Raw genomic sequence first — 22,619 nt, 5'->3', positions numbered from 1 at the left:
AAAAAATGTAAGAAAAAGAAGAATCGTCTTCTTTTATTTATTTATTTAATTTACCATTCATTCATCCATTCATGAGATAAACAAGTTGAGGATAAATTTGCTGGACGGAGGGAGACATTTTTTATGTGTAGTATCATATTATACATCGAATTTCTTATTGCATTGACCATGACTTATCCTCTTCATTTTTTGTGCTTGCAACTTGGTACCCTCGCCTTCATAGTTATTCCATTCTTTCCTTGGTGGGTGTGTCTCTTTAGATATATATATATAAACATTGACATTATGGATAAATATTGTGAAATTATTATTTTATCATTCTTAAACCAAATTGTTAGAGATAATACTATATATTTTTTTAGAGATTAACTAGTCATTTTCAAATTGATTGGGATAAATCAATCTTTTCATTTTTTAATACAATAAAATCATTTAATTATTTTTAAAAGCAAAAACTTTTAAACCGGTGTCAAAGAGCTTTTTAGTTTTTTTTCTTTTTAAGTGCAATAAAATAACTAACTACCTTTAAAATATATATAAAAAGGGCTAAAAAAGAGCTCCAACGTATATCAAGCCTGCATGTCTGGCCTTGGTTTAAAAAAAAAAAACACAAAATACTAAAACACATATGTTGTGAATTGAAACACTGAAATGATTATTTTTTCATTCTCCAACAAAATCAATTAACTTGTTATTAGGGATAATACAGTCTTTTCCATATGTTTTACAAGTCATTTTCAGATTGATTAGGATAAATTAATCTTTTTAATTTTTTAGCACAATAAAATAACTTAATTCCCCTTAAAATAATATTTTTTGAAATAGTATTCAGGGGCATTTTAGTCTTTTCCTTATCTAAACACAATAAAATAACTAAATTATTATTCAAATAAAAAACTATTAAGCGAACGTCCATATGCTTTTTCGTATTTTTAACTTGGTTTTTATGTTATAATCAAGTTGACTAGAGGATAATTTGGTATTTTAATAAATATTAAATATTATTTTAAAAAAAAAGTGGTTAATGTGTGCAACACATGAACCAGTGGGTGGGAGACCCTCATGCCATTCGGGCCTACGCGTGAGGCATCATTCGATGACCAAATAATTGCTTTTCAGGATGCCATTCGAATCATCTTGATGGCCCTTCAATCATTGGGCGACGCGTGTGACCAACAAACCTCTAGTTTGGCGTCAATTATCTTTTTTCCTTTGTTTTTTTTATCCTTCTCGATTTTTGTGTTTGACCTTAATTTTTTCAAAGTAGCTCTTCAATTTATTATTTTTTTAGATTTGTTTCTTGTTCTTTTTATTACTATTTATTTTATTCAAAATAATTTATAAAATTAAATTTTTTTTAATTTCATTCTCTTTTAATTTTTTTTCATTTATCATATTTGATCCCTGTTTTTTTATTTTTTTATTTATTTAATTTGAGATAGTTTTTAAAAATGATTTTTTTTTAATAATTTCATTCTCCTTAACTTTTCCTCCAATCATATTTAATCCTTATTATTTTTTATTGATATTTCCTTTAACTTTGGCAAAAATTTAAAACTGATTTTTTTTCTTTCTAATTTCATCTTTCAATGTTAAATTAGTTGGGTATTAAGCTTCTTGATTAAACACGAGTATAAGATTTCACTAGTTGCGAGTTTAGAAGATTCGTCTGGGTTTGCGTATTTTTTTTTATGCTCATGTTTCTTTAGTGTCATCCTTCAACATTTATTTGCGAGTTTAGAAAGATTGTTTTTGAGTTAAATTAAATTAACAGATTAAATATAAGCATGAGATGTTCACTTTATGATATTTTATTTGGTTTGTTTTCTAGGTCGTTGTTTTGATAGTACGTGCAGCCTCTTTCAGTGTCATCGTGTAGTGTTTCATAGTGGCATTAAAATCATCTCGGTGAGCTCTTTTATATGATGGGCATTGTCCATGGGAAAGTGATGGTGAGTCTCTAACGAATTTTTCTTTATTCTCCTCTTGTTAGCTCTTTTTTATTGTTAATTATTTCTAAAAAAATTGTTCATTTTATTTACTATCAATGCTTTTTTAATCATATTATTAAATTAATTAAACATATTAAATCCAGTAAAGTCAATAATTTGAGTTTTAGATTTTATTTATTTATTTGAAATCAGTAAATAATCTAGATATTTTTTTTATATATAAAAAAATACCGGTTCAGAGCGTAGCGTCGAGCATATATCTTGTATTCACAACACAATATAAAATAATGAGAAACCGGCTACGGGTAAGATAATTAATTAGGTTAATACCAGATTTATTTTAAGAAAGGTGTGATTTTCTTTCTTGGTCAAATAAAATGGCCAACCGGATTCTTTAATTAACAACCGAAAACATCTACTAGTAAGTCTCAAAACCTTGGCCGGACTTTGTAAGAAAATACATCTTATCCAGAAAAAAATTATAGCATTCACGATCTAACAACAAGATACATACAGTATTTTAAAGAGATCTCATCAAAAAATAATAAGAATTCTCTTTTATACTAGATTTTTTTTATTTTTTTTCTATTTTATATCTCTCTAATTTTTATGTATATTTCTTTACTATGCTATAAATATCTAACTAGTTATAGCATAAACACCATAAAGTTTCTCTTTCATTTGAGTCTCATAAAAAAAAAAATAGCCCTAAAAACTAGTTTTTTTAGAAAAAACTTCATTTTTAAAACTTTTCAAGCTTTTTGTAGCTTCTTTGATCTTATATTATTTTTAACTTTAATCTCAATACTTTTTTGTAACCACCTTTATGTATGACTAGATGTTATGCTCGCGCGCTGCCGCGGGTTTGTGGTATGCTTGTGCATTGTCGTGAACTTATGAAAAAAATAAAAAAAACATATACGGAGAAAGACTATTGCAATCTATAATGTTTTCAAGAAAAAAACTACAAAAATAATTTTAGGAAAAAAACATTAAAAAAATGAAAAAAAAAACCATGCAGGAAAACACTGTAACAATCTATAGTGTTTTATGAGAAAATATACAGTTGTAATTCTCAACCAGCTCAATATTAAAAATAATAAAATCAATAAAATAATTTTGAAAAAATTTATAATGAAAAAAAAGACAAATATTTAGTTACAAAAAAAAATATATAGAAAAAATTACAGTAATTTCTTCGCATTTTAAATTATTGTTAACTAGAGCCATGATTGCAGTCCACCCTAAAGCCAAACTGATCTATATAAAAAAGAAGCATTCTCTGGACAAATATTTTGCAAGTTTGTGTCCAATAATATTTTTTATTTTATTTTATTATGTGAGGACATGAAAATCTGAGCTATGTAATAAGAATATAATAATTGAATTGCATGGGTCCATGTCTAGCAACGACTCTAAAGTTGTCACTTGTCACTGACTACAAGCCACTAGAATTTCCCACATAATTGTGAATTTTCTCCATGTTGTTAGATATCACTGGCCATCGACACTTGACAGTGTGTTCCACGATGATTGGGTGTTAAATATAATAGAGATTGATTTTTAAATTGTATTTTATTTGAAATTATATTAAAATTATATATTTTTTATTTTTAAAATTTATATTTTATATTTTCGTATCTAAACAATTTAAAAATATTATTTTTTTAAATTTTTTTTAATGAAATTAATGAAAAACAAGTTCAATCTCAATATCAAAGGGGCACAAAGTATAAAATAGGGATGCAATCTCACCTGATTATGGGTGTATGAGAGTTTAATAATAATTATTTTTTAAAATATTTTTTTTTCTAAAATATATTAAAATAATATTTTTTAATTTATAAAAATAATTTTTCATATCAACATATTAAGATAATTTAAATATTAAAAAAAAAATCATAAGACCGTTCAATTATATCTTGTGTTTTGGGTTTGTTTGTCAGTGTGGTTGCGGTTGCTTTTCAAATAGCTTTTCGTGCCAAAATGCATGTCAATGATGTTTTTTTATTTTTTAAAAATTATTTTTGACATCAGCAAATCAAAATGATTTGAAAACACTAAAAATATATTAATTTGAAGTTAATAAAAAATAAAAAAATTTTAAATTTTATCAAAAACGTTTTTAAAACGCAGAAACAAAGCCCTCATCTAAAATAAATTTTCATCCACACATTGGTACCGAGATGCACACCGTCATCTCCTCCGTCGACAGACCTTCTTTTACTTGAAGATGCAGACCGCCCCAGCTGTCAACCTTCAAAGTTGCTTCAATCAAAGAATGAGAGCAGTAGCAGCTGCACGCATTCAACAACCCTCAACACCAACATAAGCTCCTCCGCCTTTCAAAAATCTACCATCTCAGACCCATTTTTTTCTAAGATTCCGGCAACCAATACGCAACAAAGGAGAAGATTATTGCTACTAATAAACAAAAACATGGGAAAACAGTGTGCATTACTGTAGCCCCTCTATAGATTCATCATCGATGGCAATGTTCAAGGAACAATATTTTTTTTATATATATATATTTTTATCATCTAACTTTGTTTGTTTGTTTTTTAATTTTATCATCTCAAGATATGCTTGTCTCGGTTTATGTGTGGAAATTTGTTTTTCTTTGCATGATTTTGTGTATGCAAGGAGTTCGATAAAAGTGTTTTGGGACTTTTATCTTACTAGAAAAGATAAATTGGTGCTTAGTAGGGTTTTTAGAAATGAGTTTATTTAAGTTTTTAAGATATTTTTTAGTATTTTCAGTAAAAACATCTTGAAATTTTTGGTTTTTAGAACTTCAAAACTTAAACCTTGACTTTATAATTATTGAAGATAATTTAATAACAATGTCAAATAGCTAGTTTTTTTTTTTCTTTTAACATTTCATCTTTCTATTTCTTCTTCTTTGATTGAATCTTTTTGGCCTTTTTTATTTCTTTATTTTATCCTTTAATATTTAATTGATTTTAAATTATTTTTTATAATTTATTTTAATTTACTTTCAATGAGGTTATTACAGTATTAAATAAACACTCAATTTTACAAGCGTCTATTTTTATTATCATATAATTAAGTAAAAATAGTTTAAAAAACAAAGTTGTCAAACCCAATGGAATCTATGATTAAGGTCGTGAGCTTTATAGATTAAGCCGTGAAATCCTAGTCAATTAGGTTTGATTATATTATTTTAAGTATTTTTAAAATTTAATTATATTTTTATAAATTATTTAAATTATTTTTTAACTCGTTAAATTAACTAGATATCGATTGGACAACTCTCTCGTGTCAATTTTAAACCATAGCCTCCTATGAGAGAGTGGGGTCCACCACATTCATAAATTTTCCAGAATCTTGGTCAAAGTTACAGCTATACACCACATTTTCTTAAATCTACAGCACTCGTAATTGAAACCATCAAAATCTTGGACGATAGGTATGAACCCTACTTCATATAAATCCGCCCTCATGCTGTCCTCCACTGAACTCATCTTTTAGTGTTAACATGAAAAAGGAAGATTCCAAGTTTCTTACTTCCATTAAAGAAGAGTTCTTAATTACTATGGATGTTAAAGTATTTGCTATGTGCTTGTTTATTTCCACCGTTTTGCCAGTGCAAAATATTACGTCCTATCGCCACTATGTCACAGACCTCCAGTCTATATCACCAATTGAAAGATGAGCCCGAATTTGTCTTTCCTTTCTACTTCAAAATCCATGATCTCACACCCACATTAGCTCGATAATGGATCTAGCTGTAAATGTAGAATTAGATAGCATCAGTTTCTGTTTGGCACACACACCAACATGTGATGTGCACAGTCTTTCCCTTCTTTTAGATGTTGACAAATTTGATTTCAAGATACTTAGGTTAGGGTAACTTCAAAGAACGAGAGTTTCATCTCCATATATTCTTTGAATTAATGGGTAAAACCCTTTAAATAATTTTAGAGAAAAGAAAAACAAATATACTCCCAGCTAATATATATTATCTCAGTATTGATTGAGTCTCCCAAGAACACTCATTATTTAATGATAAAATTGAACAATATTAAAATGTAGTGCGGTGAATATCTGGTGATGGCATGGTTTTCTCGGTTTACGATCAGGAATCTTGCGATCCCTGTTTACTATACCCAGTACGCATGGGTTTTTGACTGTGGTGTAAATCTATAGTCAAAAGGGAAGTGATGGCCAGCAAAATTTAAAAAAGAAGACCACCTTATACAAACCTTGTGATCAATCTCTCGAAAGGTTGAAGATGCATGTACAATACTGCTCTCTTGACTCTTCACGCTTCCAAACACTTTTTCGAACAATCTCTTTTCTTTCCGAGTTTATATGAAGGAACAAGACGAAGAAAAACTTTTGTTTGAGGCTATTGTTCAATGAATCAGTGCAAGAATCGTTAAAAACATTATCAGTTGTCTGAATCAAATTGAGAACTTGGAAGAGTGTTAAGTATTGTTAGAACTCTTCAATTCAACTGTCCACGCATCAAATGCATGCATGATCTTAGTTCATTATATGCATAATCACAAATGACAAAAATTTAGACAAAGACATTCTATCTAATAACATTAATACAGAAATGAAAAGGCATCCATGCCTCCCTACATCATTACCATAATTATTCTTCCCCTTCTTCTTCTTCTTCATCATCTTCTTCTTCTTCCTTTCTTAACCACATATGGCATTAACAGTTCCAAATTAAAAGCTTGGTAAATTTAGGAGCCTATGGTCCATTTAAAGGGTATAATCACAAGAAGATCTTAACACCGAAAGCACTTGCCCATATGGCCATTCATTCATTATTCATAGAATAGGCAATAATATATTGAAGTGAAATTTCAAAGTATGCATGAACAGTCGCTCTCGTTACGATCAAATTAAGGTGCTTTACTAAAGGTCTTTGGCATATTGCATGGCTTTATCTTTATCTTTTCTTTCTTTTTTTTATCTTTTCTTTTTTGTTTTTTTATCTCTTCTAACTTTTGGCTAAAAAATTTGTGGTGATCTTGTGGTTGTTCTTCGTGTAATAATGGCTTAGCTTAAAGCCAAACCGACACGCCAGATTGAATAATGAAATTGATACCTCACTAACGTTTCATCATTTGGCCTGTACAAAGGATTTGGGTTTGGTATCGTAAGATGATAAATTTATATCATTTGAGCATAAGCTGGTTGTTTTATGTAATGATCACAGGTTCAAGGTAAATTTGTGTGTATAGGAGGCTTTTTTATCTTTTAATATTAAATTTCAATTTATTAATTTTTATTCACAGTGCATATATAGTGTTTAACTCACACGTTTTATATATATGACGACGACGACGAAGACTCACAAAATGTTTTGAAATTTCCGTTCTTCGGAGCCATGAATTTCAACCACTCTTGGAAGGATCTCCTTTATCTTCAAAACAAAATTAAAAATAAATAAATCAAATCGACTAACCTGTACGTAGCAACACTAGGGCACAGATAATAGTTCGAATAAATATATAATTGACACACTTGGAAAGGACAAAAACAAAAAAAAAAAAAAACCACCATGGGAGCCATAATTGACCTTGACTGTAATGGCCATTGGCTAGGTGGAAAGAACATAAAGCAAAGAATGTCTCTATTACTGGGTCCATGCTATATGCTATAGCTACCGTCCAATATCAGGCAACTCGGGGGAGCTCCGCCGGCTATATGCTGCAGCTCAGTTGTCAAAGTCAATGCCATTTCACAGGGTGCTTCCATTTTACCAGGAGTGGTCAAGGAAGTACGGCATGATATCTGGGGTGGTTATATCCGACCCGGATATGATCAAGGAAGTTCTGGTGAATAATAATATCGCAGGGTCTACTGAGAAACTTGCACTTAGCCCTCTAGGTAAAATCCTGTTTGGTGAGGGGCCTGTTGTGCTTGAAGGAGAGAAATGGGCTCTCCATAGAGAATCGCAAACCAAGCTTTTAATTTGGAGCGAGTTAAAGTGAGTTTTCTTTTTTCCTCATAATTGTTTAAACATAGTAGTCAAACTCAATTCGGCCCAATATGAGATTTTGGATCTATTCCTGGCTTGATTTAAATTAACCCAATAAACCCATTTAATATCTGACTGACTCAGTTGAGATATAAGAAATTAAAATGATATCGTTATTGAGAAAAAAAAAATTAATCCAATAATTAAATGACTTGAACCCTGTATCAAATCCGACAAATATATATTTTTTTTAAAAGAAAACGTCACTAATTAACTTTAAATTTGATGACCCGAAATTCAGTTGTATATACATGATAATTCACATTTAAATTATAAGTCAGAATAATCATTATATTGGATGATTTATCAATGGATATTTTATTATAAGAAAAGTTTAAAGAGCTCTGTTTCACTATGTATTTTCCACATTTCTAAAGCCATTTTAGGATTTGGTCTAAGCCACAGGTCACCTAGGTAATGGTCCACCTGTTATGTCGAGCCAAGTTTTAAAATAGTGGCTTTCTAGATATGGTGCTTTCAGTTTAGTCATTAACTAAGGTCATAGGTTTGAAAATTTAACACAAGTTGATATTGTTTCTTTCTTAATTATATCATTTAAAGTTGTTCATTTTGAAAAACAAACTTCATTATTTTCTTCGGTTTTCTTTTCAATCAAGTTATTCCTATCTTATGATTTAAGTAGGAGATTTGTTTAAGTGGTCCGGGTTTTTTTAGGTTGCTTTTTTTTTTATCATTTTCAATTTTGACTTTAAAATTCGATTCTTTTTAGAATTAAACTTCGTCTTTTTTCCCCAGTTTCTTTTCTATTGGATTATCTTGTTCGCATGATCCTACTCACGAGTTTTGGCGACCTCACCCGGTTTTACTGGTGTTTTTTTTTTTTAAAAAAAATCATTAATATTTTTTTGATTCCATCTCTCTAGATTTTGATTCTTGTGGATTTACGATCGTTATTTCTTTTTCAATTGTCGAGTCATGAATTATTTTTTAAAAAAATATACTTACAGCACTTGAGCATTATTTTTTTATGCTATAAAAAATTAATCCGGCCTGTGAAAAAGCACGGCCAACTATCCAGTGCTACACCAATAGAACTCTAGGTCCACCGGTAGCAACCTCGTTTTAACAAGAAGGTGTTGCGGGTAAAATTCATCAAAAGAGAGCCAATTAACTCAAATTCTGAACCCCAAATGAAGCATTGTATGTTCAAATTGAAGGATTGAATTTCGTTCAAGTTAGTTGATGTATCATGTTAGTTTAATCTTAATCAAGATTTTATGTGGTGATTCTCTCTTAATTAGATTTACATCTGTTTATATTTCAAATTTAATCAAATCCATGTTCTTCTTATATACAAAAGAATTACTGCATCTCTTATAAATTTAACATCCTCATTCAATGGACGTCGCCCATGATTTGTATCATTGTCTGCATAACAAAAGGAAGAAAGAACCTATACAATGGCAATCACCCACCCAAGGCAGAGGAGGCTATGGATGAATGCAAGACCTTTTACCTTGCAGGAAAGGAAACCACTGCCAACGTTTAGACTTGGGCTCTTCTCCTTTTAGCATCGCATCAAGAAAAAAAATTTAATTGTTTATTTTTGTATTTTAAAAATATTTTTAAAAAAATTTAAATTTTTTTATTTTTTTATTAACTTCAAATTAATATATTTTTAGTGTTTTCAAATTATTTTAATGTGCTGATGTCAAAAATGATTTTTAAAAAATAAAAAAACATCATTGACATGTATTTTGGCACGAAAAATTATTTGAAAAGCAACCGTAACCACACTACGAAACGATGTCGGAGGGAAAGAGGTTCTTGGTGCCGAGAATTCAAGTAATCTCAAGATAGTAAGTTGATTTCTTTAATTACCTTGTTCTACAACATAAGGGTTCCTCATGCTTTAACTTGTTGCAAGACAAGCGATATACATAAACAAAAAGAATGCAAGACATACAAAATCAAGCATAAATCCTTTAGTTTGTGCTATGCATGAACAAATAAAAAAAACTCGATGGCCCAAATTGAGAAAAAAAAAAAAACTTTGTGTAACACTTACAATCCACAATATTTTTCTCTTGGTGAACAGGACTTTCACCACACCTCTTTTTCTTTTTGTTAACCTTAATATGATTTGATCCTTGAACTTCATGTTCTCCTAGGTTTCCATACTTTTCATTAGGGTATTCAAACTTTCATTTGCTTCAAATAAACCCTTTAATTCAATTTTTTACATTCCCAAGGTAAATAGTAGTTGTGTGCGCCATGTTTACACTTATTTTTCATTATATGGGTTGATTTGAAGTGATATTTGTAAAGTTTGGGAAGGTATTTAAGATTAATCAGGGGCTGTTTTTATTTTAGATTTGTTTCTATTTATAATTTCTTTATGAAAATGAGTTTTTTCACTGACTTTTCATTTTTAAATAATAAATAAATAAAATTTTTATTATTTTCAATTTCAAGATAAAAAAAATCTTCTTTGAGAATTTTATTTTCATGAAAAGGTTGGCACATGCCAGCGTAAATGTTAGTCAATTAATATCATTAAGAGTCTATTTGTTTTTGCGTTTCAAACGTATTTGAAACAAATTTAATTTTTTTAATTTTTTATCTTTACTTCAAATTAATTGTTTTTATGTTTTCATATTATTTTGACGTGTTGATGTCAAAAATAAATTTTTTTTAAAAAAAATATTATTTCGATACTTTTTTAAGTGAAAAACACTTTAAAAAACAACCATTATCACACTATTAAACAAATTCTAATTCAATTGGATAATAGAATTTTATCCCAAGCTTTTGAATATAGGGTTTGGTTTATACTAGAATTGGGTAGAAGGGATGAAATGATCAAAATTATCCTTATATTTTATAATATGTGATTAGTTATATTTTATTAGTTATGTTTTATTAGTTACTTCTTAGTGTTTATTTTTAAAAAATAGATAAAAATATTATTATCACAGATATAAATTTTATTTTCTCTCATCCTGTCTATATTTTTTTAAATAAATTTAGGAATTAACTAATAATAATATCCTTTTAATTATTCCTACAAGTGTCATTGAACTTCATGGCAAGTCACAATAATAAATGAAGCCATCCCTCACTGCAGCTAACATGTCACATACAAGAAGCTTTTTGCAACGAGGAGCAAAGCAGTGATCATGGGGCATGGCAACAAAGTCGTCCTTAACTCTCTATATATATATATATAGAAAATACATCATTAAGAATTCTTTAGCCCATGCCATGCTCACATCCTCTGTTGCCACCAAAATAAAAATCTGACCACGCGTGTCAAGAATCAAGATTTCATGTGCAGGACCGAAGAATTGAGATCGTTTTTTTTAAAAAAAAAAATTATTTAAAATTATATTATTTAAAATTAATTTCAAAACAATTCAAAAACATCAAAAATAAAATTTAATTTAAAACTAAAAATAATTCAAAATTTTTTAAAATTAGAATTGACTGCAATGTTAAACAATGCTAAAATTATAAATGAAAAGACCACATAGGAACGCCATGTTTCAATTAAATGTGTTTAGAATTGAGTTGTGTTGGTTTTTTTTTTTTATGGAATGTATATATTTATATTTTAAAAAGATTATATTAAAAAAAAAACAATTTCGCATCACCAAACACTGATCACATCTTATTGTGTTACCATGTACACAAGTTAACCATCTAGTAGGTGATCCAGTGGTAAGAAGTTGGGACCAAGAGGTTTGTTTCCTCTATGATCTCAGGTTCAAGTCATATGGTTGCTAATATAATAGTCACTGGAGGTTTAAATGGTCATTAACTTCAAGATCCATGAAATTAGTTAAGATATGCACAAATTAAATTATGTTAATATATATATATATATATATATATATATATATATATATATATATATATATATATATATATATATAAAAACATGTACACAGGTCTATAAACAATGTAACAAGCCATGATCTCCAACCCCATTTTGGTGGGCATTGTCTGACCATTCCCTCTGTTTTAAGGCTCCTTGTCTCCATGCCCATCGAGTTTCATAATTCATATTGATTTGAATGACTCATCGATAAATAATAAGTAAGATATAAATATTATTAAATCAAATATATATATATATATATATATATATATATATATATATAATAACAAAATTATATACCAATATATGTATTCAAAAACCATTAAATAAAACATAAAAATCTAATTTTCTTTCGTCATCTTTAATAGTGAGGGTGCTCGTGCGAAGGCCAAACTAGTCATTTCACCTAAGCATAGCCCATCCACACGAGCAAATCTATTAATAAACTGGATCGTCAAGCTCGAGATCACATGACCTTGTCAAAATCTAGCTAAAGAAATGGCTTACTACTCCTTCCTTCTTGTTCTGGTTCTAGCTTTATTCCACAGCTCAGCCCATGGTGCGGCTCCTGCATCAAGCCACAACCCCACCCAAGTCACAACAACCCCAATACCACTACCAAATGTAGCTAATGAGTTCCTACAATCTCACAACCAAGCAAGAGCAGCAGTCGGTGTTGGCCCTCTCAAGTGGAGCGAAATGCTAGCCAATGCCACAAGCAGAATAGTCAGATACCAAAGGAACAAAATGGGTTGCCAATTTGCAAACTTGAGCGACAGTAAGTATGGTGGAAATCAGTTATGGTCTAGTACTGGCATGGCTGTGACTCCACGTATGGCTGTTGATAATTGGGTGCAAGAGAAGAATTACTATAACCACACTGGCAATTCCTGTGCGCCAAATCATAGTTGTGGTGTTTACACACAGGTGGTGTGGAGGAAATCTCTGGAGTTGGGGTGTGCACAAGCAACATGTGTGAAGGAGCAAGCTAGCTTAACTATATGTTATTATGACCCACCTGGGAATATTATAGGGGAAAGCCCATACTAGACAAGATGTAGCTACTTAAATAAATCTCTAGTCATCTGTGTTTGTTCAAGTTCTGTACTGTGTAAGTGTTCTTTTAAATGAAGATCTCAGCACTTATGTTTAGTGAGTAGTGTACGTGCAGATTTCCTTGTCTTTTCTCTCGCTTTTAGCAAAGAATGAACTTGCACGCATACAAGTTTATAAGCACAATTGTCTCAATCTTAGTGCAGGTCTATTGATGGCCTAAGAGTCGTGCTACAAAATTTCAAGGCTTTGCATTTGGTTTTCGCCAAAATGATCTTTCCAAAAGCATAGATCTAATGGAAAGGGTGATTATACTGCTTCCAGATGCTTGTTCTATAGATGATCTTCACTGACAATTGTGAACATAGGCGAGCTGTACTGCCTCACTGTGAACAGAACCACCCTGCAATAATTGAATCGGTATCTACCCTGAAAGGTTGTAATAATTGAGCTGAGACTGCCCATCACATGTCCACCAACCCCATAGGAGTGATTCTATTTATCCCAAAATATCTATTAACAATTGAGCCATGGATCCACATGACACCAATTAGCCATCAAGTAATTGATATTATTTGGCATACTTTGATGAATAGCATTAATTACAGCTGCTGCTTTTCTTGTTTTGTAGAAGTTCCCTTTCGAAGCATTAGTACAGTCACAACCATAGCTATAGCCATAACCACGATCACTTCTATACCACCATCAAGCTAGTAGGATCTTTTCAAGTTCTCAAGGTGAGAGACGATGGTCTTGCCTGGAATGGGACATTGCTCTACAAAAGGTTCAGTTTCTGGTGTAAACAAGCGTGCTAGGGATCTCTTGAGCAAAGAGTAGAGTCTCACATGAAGGCGTTTCATTCAATAAGAAATGCTAGCAGCAGTCATGACTAAAATATATTGACTGGAGTGCAGCAGCCGCACACTTCTAGATGTGAGAATGCCAACCTGTGTATGTGATGTACAGAGGCCGCATCATCAGTACTCAGACAACTGATTCTTGCCGTTTTCTTCATTGGATTGGTTTGTGTCAATGGTCCATACAAGATTTTGCACTCATAATGAACCATATAATAACTAAATTAATGAATTGTACTCCACATGTATCTCAAGTAAAACGCAGTAGGTACATGTATAATATTCAATGCACATTTTTCATTTCCTTTCCAAACATCACAGAAATCATGAAAGCTTCCACTACTGGAACAAGCAGAATGGAGAGTACGTTATACAAAACAAAATATAGCATTGTTCTATCCTCCATTTCCGGTTCATCTCCTAATTTGTACAAGGAAAAAATTTCAAAATCTCAAAATATAAAAACCTTAAGAACTAGGCGAATGAGATCGAGTGCCAGAAACATTTAACACACGTAAGTGATCACTTTACAAGCTCTTTAGATATCAGGTACCGAAAAGTAAAATTATGCGGAATCCATTCAATAGTCTTACGAGGCTTTCCTAGCTGACATTTCTTAAGACACTTCCTTACAGATTCAGGCAAAGTTTGTTGGATCATTTCAAGAAGACCCGCTGGACATAAACCTGAATCCTTTGCATAGGATTCCATGATCTTCGGAAGTAGGACTTTCTGGCCCTTGCGGACACCAAAGGTAGCTCGGATATACTCTTCCTTCGCAGCTTCAAGCTCATGAATTACTCTTTTTGGAGTGTAGACACGAACCTGGCAAAAATATTTGTACGAGTTCCATTAGAAAAAGATAGACTAGACAGAAAATGTGACCAAACTCCACAAAAACCAGGTCTACGAAGAAGAGAGAAACCCATGTTTAGTTTTTGTTGCTGAGACCGACATTTCTTAATATACTTTTTACATCAGTCAAAGTGGAAATAGGTCTTTTGGAAACTAATGCATGGTGATTATCAACAAATGGAGTTCTTTATGACAGAGTGCCATGAAAAGACATTGTGCACGCTAAGTGGATGGACTAATCAGAAAAACTTCCACTCAAATGGAGATATAAGCATTTACTTTTGGTCTGGTTATTCCTCGTTAGTTTTACCTATTACAAACTATATGCAAGCCATGCTCATGCTGCACCGTCTTACTTGTGAGTGCTACTCATGTTTTGAAAATTTTGTAACAGGTAAAAGGAAAATGAAGTACCGCAGGATCAGAATGGCTTCCAGAACAGAGTGCAAAGTGCAAAAGAGGTTCTGGATGGTTAATTGCATATGCTTGCCGTTCTTCTACAGTCTTGAATTTGAACTTCGATGAAAGTAAAAATCGAATCCACTGCAATTAGGGACAAGCTTTGTCAGGACCACAGAATCAGAAGAATTTTGCTCTGTAACTGGCAGCAAATCAAGCGCATTGCTTTATCCCACAAGAATTATTTTAAGCACAAATATGCTTATTGGAAATAGATATATTATCGTATTTCTTTTTGTAAGAGCATGCATGTTTTCTTTTGATGAAACAAAAACAAGTGCCCCTTTCTATTTGAGAAGACCTTTCATGATAAATGGTTTAACTCTAGATGCCAAATCCTGCATGGATATCAACTGAAGGCATGAAAAATTGATGACCGAAAACACCAAAACCCTTGGACAAGATATTAATAATAATCTCAATGACCGGTTTCTTAATTTCAATATGATCTCTCAAGATTCACCTGTCCAGGACGAGACATCCGGCATCCAAGGATAGAACTCTGTATCGTGTCTGCACTAAATGTATGACCCCCAACATTATATGCAGCCTGCATAGAGCAATAGTGTAAGCACAAGTATATTTTTCACAAAACCTCTTCCTTAAAAGGAAACGCAAAAGAGTTTTCCATACCCTCAAAAGTAGAAAGAGCCTCTTAACATTGTTTTGTGGAATCCCATATGCCAGAAATGCCTATTAGAAAGCAGTGAAGATTAGAAACTCATGTCAAAGATAGAAAAAATATGGAATTAGCTCTTTAAGCAAGTATTTCTATGGAAAAGAGCCATTACATGCATCACTAGTGCATTGTGTATATTGATCCAGAAAGCTAGTCTTTCCTCATGTTTGAGCTTCCTAGGATCGACTTCTTCCAATCGACATATAAGTGATCTGCAGCAGAACCTAATGAGTATATTAAAAATCTCTAGAGAACAGAAATACTTGCTGTTTACTTGATACATACATTATTAACATGTTTTCTGGTAGTAATTAAAGGGCAGAACAACTAACCTGAAATTTTGTAGCAAGTTTTCAACATCTCCTAACTTTTGACTATCTCTATAAATCCATGGCACTTCAATCATTGTACTGTACGGTCCACTGAACTCTTTCAGGCCTTCAACAAGGAAAGGGTTATCCAATCGCACATCAAAGGATGGGTTATTCCTAAATCCTGGACTCCACATATCACATTGTTCTCGCGGGGAAAATGCACTCATTGATGATAAAGATGAATTGGGAGATGAAAGGCCATTATGCGTCAAAGGTGGATCTGAAAGTTTGCAATATATAGCTGACATGCACTTTATCATATCCTCTGAAAGCTTGTTAGGTGTCTCTGGAACATGGTCATAAATACTAGTACCAAGATGCTCAGCCAAACTAATAATGTTTGAAGCACTCTGCGCATACTGCATAAAAGGCACGAAATTTCTAATCAACTCAAGGCTGACAGATTTGTCATGTGAAGAAATTGATCGCCCTACTGTTACTTCTATTATTGTTGCACTTGGAAATGGATAGCCAATTACAGAGTTCTTCCCCATCTCCAAGAAAGAAGAAGAAAGAAGGAAGTCAATGGAAACACATGATTTCCAAGCATTTTGTTTCGGCACACAAATAGTCAATTAAACACCTTGTGCAGAGAACCAAACAAAAAAAAACACCACAAAGACTAATGATTTGTGTGCTAGCACTCAAAATTACCTCCATCATGGACAATGGCTGGGAATGGCAAGCACGTACAGCCCTACCAAGAAACTCTTCTGGAGGAGAGGTTCTATTTGAAAATGCTGAGCGTTGTGACAATGAAGAGTGACAGCGATGAACTCCAGAATCTAATAGTTTCTCTTCTCCTCCAATAACATTGGTTTCCTTCCATTTATTGTCACGTGACTGACAAGCAGTTTGAGTTGCTGAAGTTTCCTTCTTTGATGTCTCAGGCCTGGAAACATCAAACAACCTTCGTCTTGGGGTTGTGACAGGGGTTTTTAGACTTCGATCCTGTTTAGATGGAGAAACCAAGTATGTTTGCTGATCAAATGCCTTCCGGTACAAGGAGAGAAGATATTGTTCCAGATGTACAACTTCCAACTCCAGTACCGCAATTTCTTTAATTAATTCTGTGGCTGGCTGGAGTTACAGAAAACACAAGAAGTGGTAAGTCAAAAATTTGAGCCTAACAGTTATCTCTGGCATTATAATTCTATTTTACATATAAGTTACATAAATCAGTGCAAAAAATTGCAATTACAAATTATCAGCAGAGTTTCCCAAAGTAATGATAAGATTTCAGCAACTCAACAGATGACATGGTTACAAGTTCTGTGGAGAAGCCCCAGTTCTGGATACTCACACTGAATGACAGTGACATGCCCGATAAACTATTTCTATTTCCATAAAATCATTATGGCAAGAATTTACCTTAGGCATTGACAGCTCAGTCGTACTATCATGGGAAGAAGTTTTGTAACCCATAGCACTTTCCAGAGCACGACGGACCTGAAATTGATCTTGTAATCTTTTCTCAAGCTGTAGAATCTGCATAAACACGTTCAAATAATATTTAACTCAGAGCAAGAAAGACCAGCATAAGATATGGTTTGAAAAGTGAAGAAGACAGTTGCATACCTCTTGCTTTAAAGAATTTTGCACTTCAGTCTTAGGAGATTGTTTCTTCTTGGATTTGGCAGAGTTTTTCAATTGCCCCATATTCTGCAATCAGATTGTTTCCAAAAATCATATACTTAGCAATTGCTTCTTGAATTATGCCCCAGGAGGATTCACCTAATCAATTAATGTTCTGGGAAAAGCTACCAAATCAACTTAACTTTTTTTGTCAATTTTATATATAATAAAACACTAGAATATTTTATTCCATTCAACTGCATTAATACAGTTGGGACCATAAGTGAAATTTGACTCAAATGTATTAAGCTAATTCTTCGTCCCATTGGCCCACCATAAGAAAACAAACAAATAACTTGACGGGGAGGAAACAACCTTGATTATATTTAAAAGAAAAATAAGTCAATTTACAGATGAGTTTAGGCTGGCTTTATGCTTAAGGTCTTTGTACAACATGGAGAAGAAGGGCTTACTGTAAGAATAAATAAGATATATAGTGAGCTACTTTTTTCTTTTCTTTTCTTTTCTTTTTTCTTTAAGCAAAATTGAAAAAAAAAAAAAGAGTAATCTTACTAGCTTTATGCGGCCTGATGCTTCAAAGGAACTATCTAAGCCATCTTCCTCAACTCTTTTCTTATCTGGCAAGCTGCCACAGCACAAATAGCAAACATCAAGATGGAAGTAGATATATATTGGAGAAGAAAAAAAGAATCAAAAAGCCTCCAATATAGTTCTTGGCTACCTTTATATAATGTGCACAGATCCTGCAACATATTTACTGGAATTTGTTTTCTTTTAAAGGGGAAAGGAGAAGATGGTCAGATATACCAACAGTTACCTCCTACCAAAGGTCTACCTAGCAATAATTTTCCCAAGACCCATCTTTAAACAATTTTCAGTTACATTCAACACATCTATTACTCATTAATTACTAACTTTATAAGGGAAAGAGCTTGGGAGAAATTGAATAAAAAAATCAGAAAGAAAACTCTCCAAATTCTAAGCTGGGAACACACAGGATTCCATCCCTAAAACCCCATCCTCAAACTCTTCTTTTTGATGATTTAGAAAAAGCTCTCCCACAATTCCTCTTCTTGAATCTCTAAAATTTCATCTGGACCACAAAAACTTCGTGGTCTTTTCTGCTTGGAAAATAGCTAGAGAATAAAACCAAAGACTTATGGGGTTTCATACAATTGTAGTCTCATTGTTTTTACTTGTAAAGAACAATATTGAGCAGCTGTGATGATGCCCCAAATTTCCATTTTACTCATGAAGCCCACCGCAGAAGCCATTCCAGTTAAAGAAACTCATCAAGTAGCACAACAATAAATTGAAATTAGTAATGAGCACAATAATTGCAAACTAACAAAAAGAATGAATGAATAGCTACCTCTTTGAACGCTTGTGTCTAGTAGTCACTCTCAGTCCATACATTTTACTATCTTCACCTCCTTCAAAACTGAGAGAAAACACACCCCAAACAACAGTAACTCAGTAAAAGAAACATCATTTCCCATAAACAAAGAAAGAAAAAAGAAACATGAAAACAAAGGTAAAGACAGTTACCATTAAACTTCAAGAACCGAACAAGCAACTACCCAAGATAAGATCTTTAAACAAATGATGAATCAGAGAAACCAGAGCCACCAGTCCAAATGAGTTCACACTTCACAGACCACTGAGGTCTAATTAGACTACAAAAACAGAACCTGTCTTCATGTAATGTAGCTGACCAGAGGTTCCAGGAAGTACCCACAAAGTGATCATTAGCAGCTGTCGCAGTGTCTGAACATAGGGAGCCCGAAATAGTTCACAAAGATAAGACCTTTGTGCTTTTGACCACTGAACCTTCACCTTTGAGAGGGTAAAAGAAAAGTTGTGCTTGTAGAAGTAATAGAGTTGTGTCTTTTTGAAGAGTTGGAGTTGTGTTCTTTCATAAGGATGTTTTTTTTATAAAAAAAAAAAACTGACATTAAAATTGTTTATATATATACATATACATAGAGACAATTCTACGAGATTTTAATTATTTAAAAAAAGTTCTAGTTTTTCTAAAATTCTTATTTTACTTTTTTTTTCAAAAAAAATTTCTCCCTTTTTTTTATAAAGATTAAGTAGAATTTTTTATTCATAATTTATTTTTATTTGGGCCATGAAGAATAAAAAATTAATAAACTTGAAAAACAATATTTAAATAATAGTTGTTTTTGCTAGAAAATTACTAATTACTTCAATCTACATCTTTAATATATATTTATATTTTATGTTTTTGTAGAAGTGAAGTAGAACCAACAATTCTAAAATAATTTAAGGGGGTATGTGACTTTTCCGTAATTATTTTTCAAAATATTTTTTAATATATTAAAATAATATTTTATTTTAAAAAATGATGTATAACATCAAAACAATCACAAAACATAAAAATAAAATTTTAAATAAAAAATAAAATTTAATAAAAACACAGTTGCATAAAGTGTTACAACATCACTTTAGTCTATAAATCAGTTTACTTTTACAAATTAAGAGTCTTTTTGCATCAAAAGATGTAAACCAGCTCGTGTCGATGCTATAGTAAAGAGTAGACCCATGCACCTTCAAATGTCAAAGGTGTCGAAAAGTGAACAATATTCTTTCATAGAGAAAGAGAGATCCAAAGAGAGAGAGCAGGGGAAGATAAATAGTGGCTATGACTGTTAAGTGAGAAAGGTCAACAAAGTCCAGTTCCCACATTCTCTTCTCTTGGTGGTAAGCAAGTGGGAGTGGGTGGCCGTCCCTCCAATCTTGTCCTATACTGTTTATCTACACACAGTATCCTATACTCTAATGTATGTATTGGGTTTGTAAATACCTAGCTAGCATGCTTTCTTTTGAACGGATATGTACGTTTTTTTTCCTTGTTTTAATTGAAGTATATATCCTTTGATCAGTTTTCATGAGGCAACGTTACATCCCTTAAACGCAGAACACTGAAAATTGTGCATTTATTTGCTGTTTCTGTCTTCCAGGCTTATTTGGATTTTGAAGAACAAGAATAGACAGGAGAATGCTCCAATGGTGCTGTCTCCCCCAGAACAAGGAGGTGTCTAAATACAAGGAAAATAACATCCGAGAAGTGACATGGGCTTCGTCGAACTAGCAATGTCAAGAAACCTTGAACCATATAGGTAGATGGGTGGCAAGTATGTTCATGTAATGAAATACGATGTTACAGGGTTATCTAATAGCTAATCGATCTTGTTTGCTTGTGTAATAATTGGGGTTTGCCAAATCACAGAATCGATGGACCAGCTTACCAAATTTTCACTTTACAAGCTAAGATGTTTTGTTCTTTTTCTTGACATAGAGTTTCTAAAGTCAAAAGGCTTCAATTTCTTGCAACACAATGTTAACCTTGATTTGATTTCTGCACTTAGTTTTCTCGTTCTCTTGACAAGGACCCCCCCTTTTTTTTATTGCACTTGTGTGTTAATAGTAATGCCAGGTTCTTCACGGAACCCATGGAACCGATGCCTTCCAGGTATTAGATGAAAAACCAAGAGGTTATTTTGCTCTTCTATCTACCAATTTGTTATTTTTGTGCTCAAGAAACATAAATCTATGGAGAAGAATATCCCAAAACAACACGAAAGTTGCTCAAGTGAGTCCATCCAAATATAACAGCTATATTGAGCACCAATCAAGAAAGGGGTTAAGTCCAAATGTAAGTTGCTAAAAGAGTTTTAGCCTACAAGCAACGAAAGCAGGCTCGCCTCAAAAGGGATGAAAGGTGAGGGATAAAGGAGACATTGGATGCTTGAAAGTAATTGAGGTTTTGTGGGGTTTTCTCTTTGTCTTAAATCTCTTTTTGTAGAAATGAGGCTAAAGGCAGATACCTCATATCGTCCTTCAGTATCCAAGAGACTCGTTTTTGTCACAGAATCCTCTAGTAAAATATGGTAATGGGGCTTGACCTTTTCCAATATCGATACAAAAGAAAAGGTGACCTGAGTGTGTGTAGTAAGGTGGTCAGGCCTCTCTTTTTTGTCGTGATACTCACCTACTGACAAAAAAAAAAGTTTATTTTCTCACTGCAGCTAGGAAAAGAAAGAGGGAGTGGAGAGAGGCAGAGATGGAGAGGTTGTTCCTTGAAAACTTTCTACAAACATTTTTTAATTGGAAACTTTTCTCTTGAGATTGTAGAAAATCCCATAGAGTCTATAGCATTGCCTAGAACACTAAAAATCTGAGCCATTGTCACAGAGGACATGACTCAGAAACTACTTACCATAATCACCAACCTAAATTCTCAATGAAAAAATAAATTTTCCTAGTCTCATTATATATATAAACCCTAGCTTGAAAATACTCTAATTTTGAGTAAAAGACAAACCTGTCACCCTGCTCCTTCCTCCAGTCTTGCAAGAAAAGGTAATACTTTCCACCGAGCAAGTAATGTAGTGCGTGAGTTGTTGGATTTAATCCTCAGAATTGTAGGCGACAAGATTGGACAAATATAACCTTGGATTCAACCAATACAGCAGAAGAATCCATGGTTTTTATATCATGCTTGCTTGTAGGTGATTCTTCTCTTGGGGATCAAGCTCAAGTCAGGATTATTTTGGACACATCTGTTAGTTTAAGTTCTCTGTGTTGGAAGAAGTTAGAAATTTTCCAGTTCCAATAAATAAACAAATGAAACTTCTATTTTATCTTATTATGATTATCTTAAACAAGTCAGATTGGATTCTTTCTCAATAACAGAAATTCAAGTACATCAAGAAAAAAAATGTATATTTGTTCAAATTTTGAGCAGAGTATGGGTTTTTTAAGGAATCTGACAGACATACTTTATAGATTTATGAAATTATTAGTTGCATTAATTATGTTCTTTAATTGTGAATCGCAAAAAACAACATCCCCCATTGTAATTAATAATCTAACACAGAGTTCCATGGTGCTCAGATTTT

The 22,619-nt window shown here is 32.3% G+C and overlaps 2 protein-coding genes and 1 long non-coding RNA gene across 6 annotated transcripts; 2 read left to right on the top strand and 1 right to left on the bottom strand.

Moving 5' to 3' along the window:
* Positions 1-12,271: 12,271 nt before the first annotated feature.
* LOC7473135 (STS14 protein) lies at positions 12,272-12,970 on the top strand. Its single transcript, XM_002310156.4, has one exon. It carries the CDS (start codon positions 12,317-12,319, stop codon positions 12,866-12,868), a length of 552 nt encoding a protein of 183 aa, XP_002310192.1. The 5' UTR covers positions 12,272-12,316; the 3' UTR covers positions 12,869-12,970.
* Positions 12,971-13,997: 1,027 nt separating this feature from the next.
* LOC7473136 (uncharacterized) lies at positions 13,998-19,587 on the bottom strand. 3 transcript variants are annotated; one of them, XM_024605901.2, is made up of 12 exons: positions 19,240-19,587; positions 19,064-19,132; positions 18,244-18,316; positions 17,674-17,757; positions 17,467-17,583; positions 16,750-17,175; positions 16,054-16,454; positions 15,834-15,945; positions 15,676-15,735; positions 15,506-15,592; positions 14,998-15,126; positions 13,998-14,553 (listed from the first exon to the last, which is right to left on the bottom strand). In XM_024605901.2, exons 2-12 carry the CDS (start codon positions 19,105-19,107, stop codon positions 14,251-14,253), a joined length of 1,836 nt encoding a protein of 611 aa, XP_024461669.2. In that variant the 5' UTR covers positions 19,108-19,132; positions 19,240-19,587; the 3' UTR covers positions 13,998-14,250. The 3 variants fall into 3 exon arrangements, with proteins under 3 accessions (XP_024461669.2, XP_052310305.1, XP_052310306.1); XM_052454345.1 differs by having other exon boundaries at positions 15,834-15,933; XM_052454346.1 differs by lacking the exons at positions 19,064-19,132; positions 19,240-19,587 and adding an exon at positions 18,413-19,032.
* A 630-nt stretch (positions 19,588-20,217) lies between these two features.
* Positions 20,218-21,008, top strand: LOC112328160 (uncharacterized). Of its 2 annotated transcripts, none has more exons than XR_002982801.2 (2): positions 20,218-20,498; positions 20,679-21,008. It is a non-coding gene; the product is annotated as an uncharacterized LOC112328160 (long non-coding RNA). The 2 variants fall into 2 exon arrangements; XR_008059655.1 differs by having other exon boundaries at positions 20,218-20,552.
* Positions 21,009-22,619: the final 1,611 nt, after the last annotated feature.

Source organism: Populus trichocarpa, chromosome 7, assembly GCF_000002775.5.
Source record: "Populus trichocarpa isolate Nisqually-1 chromosome 7, P.trichocarpa_v4.1, whole genome shotgun sequence".
NCBI lineage: Eukaryota > Viridiplantae > Streptophyta > Magnoliopsida > Malpighiales > Salicaceae > Populus > Populus trichocarpa.
The sequence above is the reverse complement of the archived record's forward strand: the minus strand, read 5'-3'. Positions and strand labels throughout refer to the sequence as shown.